The sequence below is a fragment of the Alosa sapidissima genome, chromosome 20 (genome assembly GCF_018492685.1).
Source record: "Alosa sapidissima isolate fAloSap1 chromosome 20, fAloSap1.pri, whole genome shotgun sequence".
Taxonomy (NCBI): Eukaryota; Metazoa; Chordata; class Actinopteri; order Clupeiformes; family Clupeidae; genus Alosa; species Alosa sapidissima.
In genome coordinates, this window is record NC_055976.1 from 15684843 (window position 1) to 15702268 (window position 17426).

The 17426-nt window shown below is 44.8% G+C and overlaps 1 protein-coding gene and 1 long non-coding RNA gene across 3 annotated transcripts in view; one reads left to right on the plus strand and one right to left on the minus strand.

The window, feature by feature from the left end:
- The window catches only part of LOC121694127 (TBC1 domain family member 9B), a 25329-nt gene continuing 7903 nt past the window's right edge, over positions 1-17426 (plus strand). For both annotated transcript variants that reach the window (XM_042074092.1, XM_042074093.1), the window contains exons 1-16: positions 1-290; positions 2027-2137; positions 2700-2818; positions 3194-3416; positions 5736-5994; positions 7403-7610; positions 8475-8672; positions 9023-9211; positions 10090-10240; positions 12555-12769; positions 13798-13915; positions 14253-14538; positions 15127-15256; positions 15470-15568; positions 15753-15821; positions 16286-16526. In XM_042074092.1, coding sequence (XP_041930026.1) covers positions 173-290; positions 2027-2137; positions 2700-2818; positions 3194-3416; positions 5736-5994; positions 7403-7610; positions 8475-8672; positions 9023-9211; positions 10090-10240; positions 12555-12769; positions 13798-13915; positions 14253-14538; positions 15127-15256; positions 15470-15568; positions 15753-15821; positions 16286-16526 — 2734 coding nt within the window. In that variant the 5' untranslated portion in view covers positions 1-172. The remainder of the gene's footprint in view (positions 291-2026; positions 2138-2699; positions 2819-3193; positions 3417-5735; positions 5995-7402; positions 7611-8474; positions 8673-9022; positions 9212-10089; positions 10241-12554; positions 12770-13797; positions 13916-14252; positions 14539-15126; positions 15257-15469; positions 15569-15752; positions 15822-16285; positions 16527-17426) is intronic.
- LOC121694148 lies at positions 6985-13858 on the minus strand. Its single transcript, XR_006025680.1, has 2 exons — positions 13472-13858; positions 6985-7349 (listed from the first exon to the last, which is right to left on the minus strand). It is a non-coding gene; the product is annotated as an uncharacterized LOC121694148 (long non-coding RNA).

Consider the following 17426-nt stretch of genomic DNA (forward strand, 5'->3'; position numbering starts at 1 on the left):
TCTATGGTAGGAAGGGACTGATGCAGTAACAAGACCAAGCTGACGGCCCATGGGCTCCAACTCTGCGCGACAGACAGCAAGTCTGTCAAACCGAGCTTCTCAAGTATATATTTGGCAAGAAAACCGTTAAACAACTTTTTTGGTTCAAAGTCATACTAAACTGGTCACCAGTATGTGGATAACACCCGAAGAGGTGTTGCTTGCCAATGCTCTATGGGTTAGCGAAAGGGCGAACCCCTTCTTCATTCTACAGCGAAGAAAGGGACATGGTAAAGGAGGAGGCATCACTGGTATGTTTGTTCGTGGATATAATGGCGCATGACACAAATGCTACCACCTAAAAACGTGAAAGACATAACATTTCAATGCGATTCGTGTGATCCTGTGGTTAGATGGCTAAGATTGGTAACGTAGCTAGCTTCTGGTAGCCTGTGTTGACGTGGTCGGACGGACAGGCTAATATAAAGTATCCCTGCTAACAGCTGACTGGCTAGCCAGACAGCCTACCTACTACCTGACTTTGTGTTTACATTGTCATTATTTGCATCTTTCTGTCTGCAATCACTTACTGTTCGTCAATCTAAAACGCACTCGTATCTAAATAAATGCCTAGAGTAAGCTCTTCCATTGTCATTAATTATAGGCATTTGATGTGTGTCATGGGACTTGAACAATAGAGATTGTTTTTAGCTAGGATTCAGATCAGACGTCTTGTTGTTTACCCCAGAACATCAAATATGTTTGCCAGTTAGCTTAGCTCCTGAGTTATTCATGCTGCTCGTCCGAGCTAACGTTCTACTGTAGTGCACATATAACCGTGGCGCCCAGAGTTGTTATTCATAGGCCAACTATTTCAGAAAGGAAAAGTAAACAATGAAAAGCCTCACACTTTGGTTAAGTCCCTATTTTATACTAACCTATATTTAAGCCTACAAATTCAGTGTGTTATGGCTCCTATTTAAAAAAGAAACACAAACTCACAGACTTATCTTTATATAGCCTATTATATTATTGGTGGCTTTGGTGACTTTAAAATCGAGGCTGTCTTAATGAAGTGAATTATAGCAACAGGCACCTTTTTTCAATTAACCAAGAATATGCCCTGTGGTATTCTGAAATGTCAGTTGTGGCCGTGTTGATGATTGCTGTTCACTATTAATACAGTTATTTGAACAATGTTGAGACTGAGGTACTGTAGTATAGTGAAAGGCTGTCTTGCTGTTTTTTTGTTAACATGGCATACCTGTGTTAGCTCTTGGTTTTACACGCTTGAGCTGCACATTAACTAGTCATGTGAGTCCACTAAAAAGTGCAACTGGCATGGGAATAATGCTCATTTGAGATGTTTCTTAAAAACTTGCAATGGCTCCAATAGTCACTAAGAATGTCAGGGTCAAAGAGGGAAGAGAATTGAGGGGGCTTGGGATTTGTGCAAAACACAAAAAAGGGCAATCAGTTCTGTTGCTAGTCACAGAGGAAGTACGCCTAAGTTACAAGTAGGGTCTATTTCAATTTAGGAAAGAAAAAAACTGTGGTCTGGCCTAATAGCTTAATGGTAACATTATTGTCTGTAGTGTCCAACTCAGGGATTTGGCTATTCAACAAGGCCCACCTGAGCCAGCAGTTAGTGGTGGGTCTTTAATCTAGGCCAAGTACTGTTGTGTGTCATAAGAGGGGCAAAGAATGTGTTGAATTAAATGTTTGTTTCAAACACAGTCCTGAAATAACACTATAAATCAGTGAATGAAATGGTTTTGTTGAAAAGTTGAAAGCCAGGCTCTTTTGATCTGTAGACTCCTGTGTGTGATGAAATGATGCACTGTAAGAAGATGGCCCTGAAGCAGTTCTCTTGTCTACTTGTTTCTTAATAATTCATCATAACTGATTATGATGAACTGTTAAATGTACGTGTCTCATGATTTATAGATGTAAATATGAATTATAGATTTTTCAGAAAGAAATTTCTGTAGTAAGAGTTTTTTCTTCCCTCTATATTACCCCCCCCCCCCCCCCCTCTGTGTATCAGGGTTGCTAGTGGGGACGCTGGATGTTGTATTGGACTCAAGCGCTCGTGTGGCTCCCTACAGGATCTTGCATCAGACTGGGGATTCTCAAATCTTCTGGAGCATTGCCTGTGGTGAGTCAACAAAGCATGAGACACACACACTCTCACATCCACCGTCACACACATCACACATCACTCGGCAATGTTTTTTTTTTCTTTTGTGTGTTTGTTTATTGTATTCGGTTATTTAGTGATGATTCAATAATGGGCTAATAAATCTCTTTCCGGGTCCAACGGCTTTCAGAGCCGCTCGTTTTTCTCCATAGACAGCATAAATAAACTACTAAGTAGCCTTTAAGAAAATTGTCATCCTACTACTCGCCTCAACCTAATAAAATTCTATTTTTTGCGGAAGCATGGACTTGGTTGTATCATCTGGCTGCGCAGCTACAGTAATAACTCTATTAAAGTTAAGCGATGTTGTTTTACTCTCACTAAAGCGGAGGTGATGGTGACAAGGTTTACAATTTGCGAAACGTTTTTTTTGATGAAAAAGCTGTTGGGCCCGTGACGCCAGACTTAACAACCGAATTGATGGAGTATGTCATAGTAAAGCACTGATCTGTGATCCCCCTGATGTCATCAGGTGTTTGAGTGAGTCACTCTGTGAGGTGTCTGCCTCTGTGTTTTGCAGGCTCCTCCAGAAAAGAGATCACAGAGCACTGGGAGTGGCTCGAGGCCAACCTGCTCCAAACGCTGTCAATCTTCGACAATGAAGATGACATCACCACCTTTGTCAAAGGGAAGATCCAGGTGAGCCCAGACAATGCCAGTGGCATGTGATGTTGTACGTAAGTGTTATATCCCATCGTTTCTGCCTCTGCTTTTCTGACAGGGTTTTATGTCCTGCCTTGAGTTGCTGTTAGCCTGCTGTTTCTACTTATTTATCTAATACTCTGTAAGGGTCCCAGGGGACCTAATTTAGAAATGTCAAAACATGTTCACAATACACTCAACAAGCAGTTCACGTTTTTCTCTACCCTCTCCTCTCTCTCTCTCCCTCTCCTCTCTCTCTCTCTCTCTCTCTCTCTCTCTCTCTCTCTCTCTCTCTCTCTCTCTCTCTCTCTCTCTCTCTCTCTCTCCCCCTCTCTCCCCTCTTTTGTCTTCCTTCTTCTTTCCCTCCTCCAGGGCATCATGGCGGAGGAGAATAAGAGCCGGCTTGCGCAGGAGGACGAGGACTCGGGAAAGTTCCGCGAGGCGGAGCTGAAGATGCGGAAGCTGTTTGGGATGCCTGAGGAGGAGAAGCTGGTCAACTACTACTCCTGCAGCTACTGGAAGGGCCGTGTGCCGCGGCAGGGCTGGCTCAGCGTCAACCACATCTGCTTCTACTCCTTCCTGCTAGGAAAAGAGGGTGAGAGAGAGAGAGAGAGAGTGTGTGTGTGTGTGTGTGTGTGTGTGTGTGTGTGTGTGTGTGTGTGTGTGTGTGTGTGTGTGTGTGTGTGTGTGTGTGTGTCTCAGAGAGAGAGAGAATTTGTGAATGGAATGTCAAAAATTCCCTATTGTTAGTCATCCTTAAAACGTACAAAGGCCTTAAGAAGGCTTTCTGCAAAATACTGTATAAGAAATTACCAGTATTCTAAAGAGGAGAGAGGGAGGGAGAGAGAGAAGGGGAGAGAGAGGGAGAGACACATCCTGAGGAGAAGTGAAAGAAGCTGAATTTTAAATTGCTGCATCTTGCAAAACAAAATGAAGCTGGCTGTGAGGAAGACAAAGCCTCTCGCTGTAAATCAGGTTAAGGGGAGGGTGGGGTGAGGTGGGGGGAGCAGGAGACATTAGTGGAGAGACCAATAGGCAGCAGTCATTTATGACCAGTTCAATCCTCCAGCAGTTACCTGCCTAATTCACGAGCATGATGCGGAGAATGTGATGCAGTTCATTATGGGAAACGCATTTTTTTTTTGCCACGAGTTGTGATGAGCGTGAATCAGCGTGCTGCCGTGGCAATGAGTCAGAGAATGAATATGAATGAGGCTTTTACAAGAGTGAATGAGAGAGACTGACAAAATGGGAGTCTGAGTAAGTAGGAGATGAACACCTCACCTAAATGCGGTACGCGTTACTTCTCCCTCAAATTCCTCAGTGAAATCTAATTTAGCTTAATGGACTCGGGTCAGACCGGCTTTGTTTGCTGCTACATGCTTGAGTGTTTCCTCTTTAACCTAAACACTGTCTCTTTGTCCCTCTTGCTGGTATGACTATCACAGCCTCCCCCTCTCTACCTTTAAGCAATGCATATGGCCCCCTCACTGTGCACTTATTCTTTGCTCCTCTCTCTCTCTCGTCTCTAATGCCACGTCTACACGAAACCAACAGGTGTATTTTTTTCTTACCACTTTCACACCTTAGGTATTTTTGGTGAGTTTAGAGCTCCCTCTAGAGTCCCGATGTGTTTATATGTTACTCTGCTGTTGTAAATAGCAAACTTCTCGCGACTTATGCCCCCAGTACACAATGCAAATTGCTTTTGTTGTGGAGGTGAATGATTAACAAAAGGCAAAAACTATCTCCAAAGAGCTATATCTACTGACAAGGTAACGTTTTACGATTCTCACGAGTTTTGGCGGGGCGCTGCTCTTGGAAGTTGCATGGCTGGTTTTCTCGGTAGGGACTTGCTACTTCTATGCTCTATAGCTATACTAGGTGAACGATTCACCTATTACAAGTTTGTTTACCATCAAATTGGCTTCATAAAGGTGTAAATCTTGCATAGTGTGCCTTTAACGATACCGGTAAAGAAAAAACTTGTGTGCACACAGAGATGAAAGCGGCTAAAAGTGCTGTAGTGCATCTGCCAGACCAGTCGATGGCGCTGTTGTTAAAGCAGTTTATTAAAGCAGTCGCATGAAATAAGGAGACTACAGACAATGGTTTTCAATTCAACTGTTAAAATAATAAAGTTAATTTTCGAGGTATGTGACAGCTATGTGGAATTTGAACTGGTTTTACGTTTTGCATTAGGTCTGGTATACTGTAGAGCATGTTACACTGGAGAAAACATTAACATGCATTAGTCATAGGTTGTAGTAAGCTAATGTTTAACTAAGTGAAGCTAACGGTGTGCTTCTTACTTAGCCACAAAAGGCTGATAGCTTGTGCACATAAATCATGACCGGGGAAAGAAAAAACATTTTAATATGACAAACAAGTGATTTTGGTTTGTTCTGACAAGCAGCGTGTCAGGTTGAGTGCATTGGCTGAGCTGAGGGGTGGGGCTACTGTATGTCATCATAAAATTGCAGGCTTTGCCGTCTACACGGCAAAAGTTAACAGGCGGTTTTGAAAAAATCCTACTTCGGAACCCGGTTTCCAAAAGCGATCGGTTACAGCCTCCTAAAATGCCGGGGTCGTGTAGATGCAAGGCCTAACCGATAAGATAAATTCACCGGTTTCAAAAAACCAGCATCGTGTAGATGGGCCCTTAGCCTCATATTTTATCTTAACATCTTCTACATCCTGTAGATTTGTGCAATTACTCTGTATGTCTTGCAGTGCCACACACACACACACACACACTCTTTCTATGAGCTGTCCTTTCCTCTTCTCCTCACACACCCTCATTCACAGACTCACTCACACTCTTGCAATTTTACAATGAGCCAATCAATCTCTGTGACCCGTGAAAGGCGGCAATTGAGATACTCACACTCTCTTTCTCCCCCCCCCCCTGCAGTGACCCTGATAGTGCAGTGGACGGACGTGACTCAGCTGGAGAAGAACGCCACACTGGTATTCCCGGAGAGCGTGCGTGTGAGCACGCGCGACACGCAGCACTTTTTCTCCATGTTCCTCAACATCAACGACACCTTCAAGCTCATGGAGCAGCTGGCCAACATCGCCATGCGCCAGCTGCTGGACAACGAGGGCTTCGCCGCTGACCGCTCGCTGCCCAAGCCCTGCAAGACTCTCAAGAACGTCTCCGCGCTCAAGAGGTACAACTATGGATGTCAGGGGGAGGGAGGAGGGAAGGAGGATCGCAGGCTGACTAGTCCGTCCCAAGGGCTGGCTGTTATCGCTGCTAGCATAATTAAAATGTCAAAAAGACAGAGCGGGAGAGAGACTGAGGGTGTGTGTTTGTGTGTGTGTCTGTGTTTTTGATGTGTTTGCCTGTGTGTGTGTGTGTGTGTGTGTGTGTGTGTGTAAGCTGTGTGTGAGAGCTCTACTCTAAATGGACCTCCTTTAATGAATTTGATTATCTTGAGAGTACTGCCAATACTATTTATGAGGCTTTAGTGGCCCTGAATGAAAAGACATCCTAGCCATTCCCTGTATACATGTGCTCTTTACCAACTTGCTTAGTCACACAAATGTCCACATCCCTCCACTCCCCTTCGTAGAAATCAATGCTTTTGGAATATGGCTGCCCATGCATGACCCGGCTGTGGCATGGCACTGTGTGTTTGTGTCGTAGGGTGTGTTCTGTCACATGGTTGCACTTCCTTATCGGTTTTTCAAACAGCAGTCATGTGGGTCGGGAGAAGTGTCCTCAGTGTGTTCCGCTGTTTGCTCACTTCTGCATGGGAGTGCAGAAAGTGGTCGAGCCAGCCAGCTGACCCATCCTGTCATCCACTTCCATATTGCAGTTGAACTCTGACCCCTCCCAAACAAAACACTAAGCAAAAAAACAAAAACAATAAGTGCTTGAAATCTATTTTAATTGTACAGCTAGATGCTCCACACAGGATATACTGTATCTTCTAGGCTGGGGTGCTGAAGCCTGGTAAAGCCTGTATTCTGTATTCATCCAGAAGCACACAACGGTGTAGGGAATCACACTCATGTCAATTACTTTGATAAGGCCAAATTATCCATGGTAATAATTAAGCTGTTCCCTTTAATAATTAAGCTGTTCCATTAATAATTAAGCTGTTTCCTTAAAGGAACAGTTTGCAATTTGGTTTTGGTTTTGGAAAAAGTTGTTGATATTTGAGCTCAACGGCCTATCAAATTACACCCTCCCTTCTGTGCTCCTGAAGCTCTGTGTTGATTGGTTGGGATTGTTTATGTTATGGTTCCAAGTCTGAGACACTACTGCTTGTTTGTATTCTTTTTACAGAACCTGGACTGTGTACAAACACCACAGTTCTTTTTAGCAGCAACACTGAACACTTGACTGCCAAATTCAACAAAAACAAAAAACAAATATACCTTTTAGTATTTTCTGTTCTTTTCCTGTTTGTTTCTTTTGTGGTGAAGTGCTCCCTCGTCTGTTTTGAAATCCTCAATGAAACCCTCTGTTTTGGCCTTTTTGTAGTCTTGAATGAGAAGCTGTCGCAGAGAAATCCACCTACAGAAACACAGAATACTGGTGCATGTTATGACGTTGATGACCCGTTCTAGGGACCTGGATGCCAGGGCGAAGAACGAGCGCTACCGGGCCCTGTTCCGCCTGACCCACGACGAGCGCCTAGACGGGCACACCGACTGCACTCTCTGGACGCCCTTTGCCAAGATGCATGTGGTGGGCCAGATGTTTGTGTCCAACAACTACATCTGCTTTGCCAGCCGTGAGGAAGACATGTGCCAACTCATTATCCCTCTGAGGGAGGTGAGGGAAGCCTACTGCACACACACACACACACATTTCGCACACATGCACACACACACACACACACACACACATTTCGCTCACATGCACACACACACATTTCGCTCACATGCGCATACACACACACACACACACACACACACACACACACACACACACACATTTCGCTCACATGCACACACACACATTTCGCTCACATGCGCATACACACACACACACACACACACACACACACACACACTCACACACACACACACACACACACAGCATATACACACTCACTCCTGTAGACACGTGTGTATGTGTAGACACTAACACTACACCTTACCACACAGAGCAGAGCAAATTCTGTGGAGAATGTGCACAAATTAATGATTAGTTTAGGAATAAATTATATACAACTACTTAAGCATTATTATAATGTACTTGCAGTCAAATAGGCTTGATTGTTAAATACTTTGCCCATTCGTGCTGGATGCTGCACGACGCAACATTGAATCTCCCGCCGGTTGCTGCATAGCGCAACATTGAATCTCCCGCTGGTTGCTGCGTAGCGCAGCATGCTTTTTATTTCATGTTTCTAGGTGTACAGAGGCTTAGATATTAAGGTTTTGGTAGACGTTGACAATTCTTAGTATTTTTTCAGAAAACCCTCAGGAAATAAGGTTATTTAGTCTAGAATGTCATAGGATTCTATAGGCGTTTTTAGCAGGCATTTTAGGAGTAAATGGGTTAATATGTGGTTGAAGTCTTGATAAGCTTGTTGTGTTTCAGTAACACACTTAAGTGTAACTACATTAGCAGTGTAATCCCAGTGTAAACACGAACCGTAATTCCCGCACGCCGTGTCCTGCTCTGTCCCAGGTGTCCATCGTGGAGAAGGCGGACAGCAGCAGCGTCCTGCCCAGCCCCTTGTCCATCAGCACCAAGAACAAGATGACCTTCCTGTTCGCCAACCTGAAAGACCGCGACTTCCTGGTGCAGCGCATCTCTGACTTCTTGCAGCGCACGCCTGAACGGCTGTGGAGCGAAGGCGATCAGCTCCCGCTAAGCGGCCAATCAGTGAGTCAGTCATTCAGTCGCTGGAGCCGACAATTGGCCGAATTAGCTGTCAATCAGCAGGTACTGACTATCACTGCCTGTGTACCCTGATGTGGTGTGACCCATCCCTCCCCCACCTGAAGACCCCTCCAGTCCCTCTGGTAGTGGTTTGTTGTGGTTGTTGTTGTTGTTGTTGTGGTTGTTTTTGTTTACCTATTTACCCAGTTTTCCCCCCTCCAACCTAATTACTGCTACATTGCTTGCTTGGCTGTGTCTTATCACATAATTCACATACGTGCGTTTACAACTGAGCCGCTAAGCGTCTGATTCAAACCGAGTGTCTTCTCTCCCCCTGACCGCTCGACCCGTAGGGGACGCCCAGCCCCACCACCCCCACCTTTCCGTCCAGCCCGCTCTCCTTGGGGGCAGGGGAGCCCCTACAACAGCACCAGCCGCAGCCGCAGCAGCGTTACTACTGCCCCGACCTGCCCACTGCCAAGCAGGGCCTCCTCCGCATCTACCAGACGGACGTGCCTGAGGAGATCATGGGCCCCAAGGCTGTGAGTTCCATACTGCTGCTCTGTCCACCACCTAGCTTCTCAGGGGTCAGGCCGTGTGACATGGACTGTCCATGGCTGTGTCAGGGTCAGGGACGCCGTGTTTCCTTTTTTGCACTTGTCACCGTCAGCTTGAGGAAGGTTCATGCAACCCAACATCAGTAGAATGCATTATTTCCTGGTGCTTTCTCTGATGCTCAAATTTCCTTCATCAGAACATCCCAGAATGAAATACCTGTCCTAGTTGGCTTTTATGTGATGAAGGTGTGAATCAAATCCATTGATCCGTATAGATTCTGGATGTAATGCTGACCACACAAACATTCAAGTCAGCATGCTAATGTGCCTTCAATTTAACAACATTTGTTTAGACCTTGATATGTACTTGATGCATTCATTGTCACTTGATGACTTTGGAACTCCAAAGTGAACACTGACCTAATAAAAAAGAATGCTCTCATGTTGCTCTTTTTGCCTTTGTGCCCCCTTGTGGACAGTAGTATGCATAGCATGAAAAGAAAAAGTTTCTTTCCTACTTTCTTTCTTTCTTTCTTTCTTTCTTTCTTTCTTTCTTTCTTTCTTTCTTTCTTTCTTTCTTTCTTTCTTTCTTTCTTTCTTTCTTTCTTTCTTTCTTTCTTTCTTTCTGTGTCTCTGTCTGTATTTCCATCTTCTCCTGCCACCTCTTCATTTCCCTTGTTGGAAGTCGCTTTGGTTAAAACACGTCAGCAAGTAATGCAATGTAATGTAATTTCCTCTTCAGTCTACACACATCTTTTCATCTGTCTTTTTGTCTGTCTCTATCTCTCTTTAACACATCCACTTGCCCGGTCGTTCCGTGTTGTCTTACAAAAAAACCTTTTCTCCATCTCTCTCCATCCCAGACAAAAGAGAAGATGAAGGAGGAGGCCTGGAACATCCACTTCTTTGAGTTTGGCCGAGGGGTGTGCATGTATCGCACCTCTAAGACCCGGGAGCTGGTGCTCAACGGCATCCCGGAGAGTTTGAGGGGGGAGCTGTGGCTACTCTTCTCTGGTAGGAGCCCTACCTTCAACCAGGGGGGCGTGTGGGTGGTGGGGGGGTTGGTTCAGTTAAGGTCAGTTGCAGCTGAGTCTACAAGACCGTAAGGTGAGGCAGTTTGAATGGGGGTTTTTTTTGATAGATGATCTGCTTTGTGTGTGTGCTCGAATGTCAAATGACTGTGAGTGTGTGTGTGTGTGACTGAGTGAGATGAACATCTTATTTGCGTGTATATTTACCGGAAAGATGTGGGTGAAGTGTAGAACTTGTGTGTGTGTGTGTGTGTGTGTGTGTGTGTGTGTGTGTGTGTCTCTGTCTCTGTCTCTGAGTAGGAGCTGTGGGTGAGATCTTATCTGCTTGTATATTTACCGGAAATATGTGGCTGAGGTGTCGAACTTTGTGTGTGTGTGTGTGTGTGTGTGTGTGTGTGTGTAGGTCAGTATATTGTGCCATTACGTGTCATGGAAATTCAGGTTTTTTGTCAGGGAAAAGTCATGGAATTTAGAGTGGGAACCCAGGTGTTGGCCTTGTTGAAGCGTGCAGTTGTGCGCTCTACTGATTGGCGGTTAGCCAGTATTGGTTTAGGGGCAAATAAGGGTGGAACCAGTGAGAAGTGTAGTGAGCCTAAACAATGCCAGGAGCAGTCTGCGCTGATTTTTAGAGTGAGGGGTAGCTGTCAATCATCATTGAGAAGGCAGAGGCAGGGGTTGGGTTGTGTGTCAATACCAAGTAGTGATGATGACGTTGCAGAAAATGTAACTTTCAAGAGAAGTGTCTGATTGGGATGCACTCTTAAAACATGCACATTTTTAATTCATTTTGTTTGAAAACATTTCAAAGGCGTAGAATTGATCTTAACCCTCACATTAACACCAAAGATAGTCTTGAACAGCTGAGGAACCATCTCTATTAAAGGAGAATTCTGGTGTGATATTGACCTAAAGTGTATTGAAACATGATACCGAGTGTGAACGTATGTCTCATAGCCCATCTCGACTTGTCCCCTGCACTCCAAAATCTGGCGCTAGTTAGCCGATGCTACCAACAACTTTTTCAGTAGTGGTGCTTCGGCATCGGGCTAGCCATGCAAATAAATCACTGTTTTACACCCATTTACGAGGCTCAATGTATCTCCACACTTCATTGGTAGACTTCCTAGGGCCCTGACATTTAAAACGAGACATTGAGAACTTTGAAAAAGCACTGGTAGTTTACTTACAAGACGATTTATACAGACAGTATCTTCACGAAGTTTAACATTTGCAGCCATCTTGAATTTAGTCACGATAAGTCGAGCAATGAGTAAGAATGAACAGGTATGATAAGGGATCAGATTCCAAAAATAATTCAGTGGAAATGCATGGATTCCAGTTTCTTCCAGTAGCAGCAACTGGAATCCATGCATTTCCACTGAATTATTTTTGGAATCTGATCCCTTATCATAGCTGTTCATTCTTACTCGTTGCTCGACTTATCGTGACTAAATTCAAGATGGCTGCAAACGCTAAACTTTGTGAAGATACTGTCTTTATAAATCGTCTTGTAAGTAAACTACCAGTGCTTTTTCAAAGTTCTCAATGTCTCGTTTTAAATGTCAGGGCCCTCGGAAGTCTACCAATGAAGTGTGGAGATACATTGAGCCTCGTAAATGGGTGTAAAACAGTGATTTATTTGCATGGCTAGCCCGATGCCGAAGCACCACTATTGAAAAAGATGTTGGTAGCATCGGCTAACTAGCGCCAGATTTTGGAGTGCAGGGGACAAGCCGAGATGGGCTATGAGACATACGTTCACACTCGGTATCATGTTTCGATACACTTTAGGTCAATATCACACCGGAATTCTCCTTTAACACACATTATTTTTCTATGTGTTTGAGTTTTTCAAACACGTTTCCCACTAATCATCTGACTCTGTGGAGAGATACTAAATGGAACTTGCCCTTACTTGGCTAGTTGCCATGGCAGCTGTGACCGTTGTTCCAACATGAACTTGTGACCTTGTTATGACTCATCGTTTCACATGATCACCTGATACTTGCCCTGTTCATAGCAGCAACAACATCATTACTAAGAGGTTTTGGCGTTAAGGGAGTGTTCCAGGGCACATAACAATAATTCAAACTACTTGGGTATCAGCCTGTGCTGGAAGACATATTGTAAAGCAAGTTGGCCATGATGTCAGAAAATCTTGCCATTGTGTTTTACAATTCCTTATTTTCTTTGTTTTCCCCTTTCCTCCCTTCATTCTTCCTTATTTTCTTTCTTTGTTTCTGTCTGTCTTTCGTTCTCTCTTTCCCTGACCCTCTCCCTCCATCTTCCTCTCTCAGGTGCCCAGAATGAGATGGCCACCCACCCGGGCTACTACGCTGAGCTGGTGGAGCAGGCCATGGGCCGCTGCACGCTGGCCACCGAGGAGATCGAGCGGGACTTGCACCGCTCCATGCCCGAGCACCACGCCTTCCAGAACGAGATGGGCATCGCTGCTCTCCGCCGCGTGCTGACCGCCTACGCCTACCGCAACCCCAACATCGGCTACTGCCAGGTGGCCACTCGCAAACTTATCTATGGCATACACACACACACACACACAGATAAAAACACTAGCATAGGCTACTACTAAGTGAGCATGCACACTTAAACATGCAGGTGCTACAGTCTCTACTAAGTGAGCATGCACACTTAAACATGCAGATGCTACGGTCTCTACATAGTGACCTCAGTACTAATATTTGCTTTGTCCAAGTGTATGAATATAGAGGGAAATTACTGACTAAAACCTTATAGTTTACCATGCTCATTTAGTACTATAGACTAGTACTAAATGAGCATGCACACTTGGACACGCAGATGCTACCGCCACAGCCTAGTGACCTCAATATGTGCATTGTCCAGAGGGAAACTACCTACTAAAACCATATAGTTTACCTTTCCTGTGAGGTTTACAGACACGCATACACACCACCACACCACCGCACCCCACCCCCTGCCACACACCCCACACACACACACACACACACACACACACACACACACACATTCAGCAACAACAAACAGTCAAACACTTGAACCGTTGAAAGCAAACATAACATGACATGCTTCTGGGTGTGTATACAAACACTCCCACATTCCCAACCCTCAGCTACCAGTACTACAGAAAATGTATGTCATTTACCTACTAAGGGATTCACAGCATGTACTGTACATACCCACCAACACACACACGCAAATACATAGTCATACTCACCATCTAGGCTGACCACAGTCTATTTCGACCCTCTTTTAAGCAGTAGTAGGTCAAGGGTACTTTCCAGACCACAGAAACAGCTTTTAAAATTAGACTCCAGAGAGTAACTTCCATCTTATCGCTCATGAAATATGCATGTGTTTTCATCTGGGTGTCTTATGGGCACAAGGACTGCTTTGTAGTATCTAGTTACAGCTTTACACCATCAGATGGATTTGCATCTGAAAATGTTGATGCATTGTGTTGATGTTAATTATCTCTCTCTCTCTCTCTCTCTCTCTCTCTCTCTCTCTCTCTCTCTCTCTCTCTCTCTCTCTCTCTCTCAGGCGATGAACATAGTGACGTCTGTGTTGTTGCTGTATTGCACTGAAGAGGAGGCCTTTTGGCTGCTGGTGGCTCTGTGTGAAAGAATGCTGCCGGACTACTACAACACCAGGGTCGTAGGTGTGTTTGTGTCTGTGTGTCTGTGTGTGTCACATGAATTTGTAGAAGAGAAGCATCTGGCATCTGTATTTTTTCTGTTGAATTTTCTGGGGTGATACTGAACGCCTGGACTTCTGGGAATACCACATACCGGTATATATATATATAAGTTACTAAAACTATGAACAGCTACACCTAAATCCTGTGTGTGTGTGTGTGTGTCTGTCTGTCTGTGTGTGTGTGTGTCTGTCTGTGTGTCTGTCTGTGTGTCTGTCTCTCTCTCTCTCTCTCTCTCTCTCTCTCTCTCTCTCTCTCTCTCTCTCTCTCTCTCTCTCCCTCCCTCCCCCTCGTCCCTCAGGGGCCCTGGTGGACCAGGGTGTGTTTGAGGAGCTGACGCGTGAGTGTCTGCCACTGCTCTACGAGCACATGCAGGAGCTGGGCGTCATCTCCACCATCTCGCTCTCCTGGTTCCTCACGCTCTTCCTCAGCGTCATGCCCTTCCACAGCGCCGTGCTGCTCGTCGACTGCTTCTTCTACGAGGGCATCAAGCTCGTCTTCCAGGTCTCCCTGGCCGTGCTGCACGCCAACATGGAGCTGCTGATGGCCTGCAACGACGAGGGCGAGGCCATGACCATCCTGGGAAGGTGATAGAGAGAAGGAGAGAGAATGGGGGGGAAATGCTTGCACCGTATGATTCATGCTAGTCATTTGTGCTATCTGAAACTCCTTGACATATAAGTTCATGTTTTTTAATTGTGTATTTCAGGTAATATCATTACAATTGCAGTTTTGCAGTTTTGATTGATGAAAGATAAATCAGATAACCGTAACTCAATTACAGTTGCACTGAAACTACCTGGAAAACAAAATGTAAAAAAATTATTTATGAAAATTCAGTTTAATGGAGGATATGGCGTTTTGGAATCAAACTCTTCATTTAAAAGAGCCAACATGTTTTCATTGGTTTCCACTGTAGTTGAGTTAATTACCATTGAAGAGTTAGGAACAGTGAATGGCCTGTTTTTTTTATTTTTTTTTATTTCAGTAATGTGTAGAAGCATTTCTGATATATCACATGACAACTCTTACCAAAGCCATTTTGGTATGGTTCGATGGCCATTTTTCACAATAGATGGATGTTGATGTAGGTATCGTTAGCTGGGGAATAATAATGAGAGGCCCAGCCATTGTGTTGGAAAAGTAATAATAACCACTTCCTGTTTTCCAATTAGGTATTTGGATAATGTTGTGAACAAGCAGACCGTGTCTCCGCCCATTCCCCACCTCCACGCCCTGCTGACCAGTGGGGACGAGCCACCGCCAGAGATTGACGTCTTTGAGCTCATCAAGGCCTCCTATGAGGTGAGACTCTGTTCCTTTGATCTGTTTACTTTACATCTAACACACTTGGCATTAGTACGGTTTTCCATCACTACTCATTTACAAGGTCCTCATTAATCATCTGTGTTCATCATTTCTCTTTCTCTGTCATGCACAAATACAAACTCTCATACGCCTACACACACACACACACACACACACACACACCATCCTCTTCTCTTTGGCCTCGAGCAGAAGTTTGGCAGCCTCCGTGCAGACGTCATTGAGCAGATGAGGTTCAAGCAGAGGCTAAAGGTCATCCAGTCCCTGGAGGACACGGCCAAGAGGAGTGTGGTGAGTGTCTGAACTGAGCATGCACGACACATCACTAATTAATGATGTTTTTGCTTGGCCAAGCTGGAACTGATTGGTGTGTGTGTGTGCGTGAGTCTGTGCGTGTGTGCGTGCGTGTGTGTGTGTGTGTGCGTGTGCGTGCGTGGGTGTGCGTGTGTGTGTGTGTGTGTGTTCATACTTGCAGGTGAGGGCCATCATGACTGATTCAGCCTTCACCATTGAGGAGTTGGAGGAGCTGTATGTCCTGTTCAAGGTGAGCTGGCGTGTTTGAGCTCCCTGGTAGCTGCATTCAGAGCAGTTGTCCAAGCTGGTGTGTTTTAGCTCCCTGGTAGCTGTACTCAAAGCAGTTGTCCAAGCTGTATGTCCTCAGGTGTCCAGAACAATAAGATCATGTCCAGGCATCTTAGAGCGTTGAGGCTCATTAAAAAAGCTCATTAAATATTTGTTGAATTTTATAGAACTTCCCTGTGACCTACTTTTGATGAAAGCATACTGCCGGTCATATTTCACACAACAATGTGCAACAAAAATGACTTGCTCTAAAATTGCTTGAAGTGTGTCTAAAATGTGGTTCTGTTTAGGTCAATGTTCCTATGTCTGCATGTCATCCCATGATTTATTTGTTGTGTGTGTGTGTGTGTGTGTGTGTGTGTGTGTGTGTGTGTGTGTGTGTGTGTGTGTGTGTGTGTGTGTGTGTACATCCTTGTGTGTATTTAGGCCAAGCACATCATGAGCTGCTACTGGGGTGCGAGCAGCACAGCGGCAGAGCGCCACGACCCGAGCCTGCCCTACCTGGAGCAGTACCGCATTGACCTGGGTCAGTTCTGCCAGCTCTTCTCCGCACTGGGTCCCTGGGGCTGCGGCATCCACACGCCCACGCTGGCCTCGCGCCTCTTCCGCCTGCTCGACCAGAACAAGGACGGCCTCATCAACTTCAAGGAGTTCGTCACGGGCCTCAGTAAGCGGGTTAGGGGTGAATCAGAGTCTTGGGGGAATATTGGCGTCCTGGCCATATTGGAGATGTAATGTAGGGTCTGAACTAACACATTTTCCATGTCATCCAGATCAGCGATTCTAATAAGTAAGTGAGTGTTTGAAACAAACACTGGGGATGGACTTAAAAATATAGCTAAAGATATAAGATTGAGTTGAGTTTGGTTCATATCTAGAATGCACTGTTGCATTGAGGTTCTCTCCCTGCTACTGATGGCAGTTCCATTTTCAGGGAGCATGGGGTTGGTGAATGTATTGCGTGACCTCATGCTGCCTGGAGTACTGGTAAATAAGGCTGTCAGATGGATAATGGGAGTGCTCGCCGACTGTGGTGACCTCCGCTGGTGTCATTGTTGGTGCTGAGTCATGCTGCAGTAACAAACATACCTGGATCATTCCGTGTCAAATCAGATAAGGTTGTTGCTGCGTCTCAGATTTTGTTCAAACCTTGTCTATATCATCAATGGGTCACATATCATGTCATCAAATGCTATGTTGTGTTTAACCTGAGGGGGTGCCAAAATCTATTTTTTATTGTAAATGTTTATTTTGGTGTTCCCAAAACACCTGTAACTACATGCATTTATTCTGTGAATAGGACTTGGGACAATATTGGTACTTTACACACTAAATGTCCACATACTTAACTATTTCCACATAGATTTGTATGGTCCTACTAGCTACCCCACATACCATTTCAGTTGCATGAAAAGGACACAAAAATACTAACATGCCTTGTTGTATCCTTATTATTGTCACGGCCTTTTGTTTTGGAGACTTCACATGTTGGGACAACATTAACAAAAGATTATATTTCTAGAGAAAATACTGATTGATGGCTGTTGTGTCACAACAAAGGAGTTTT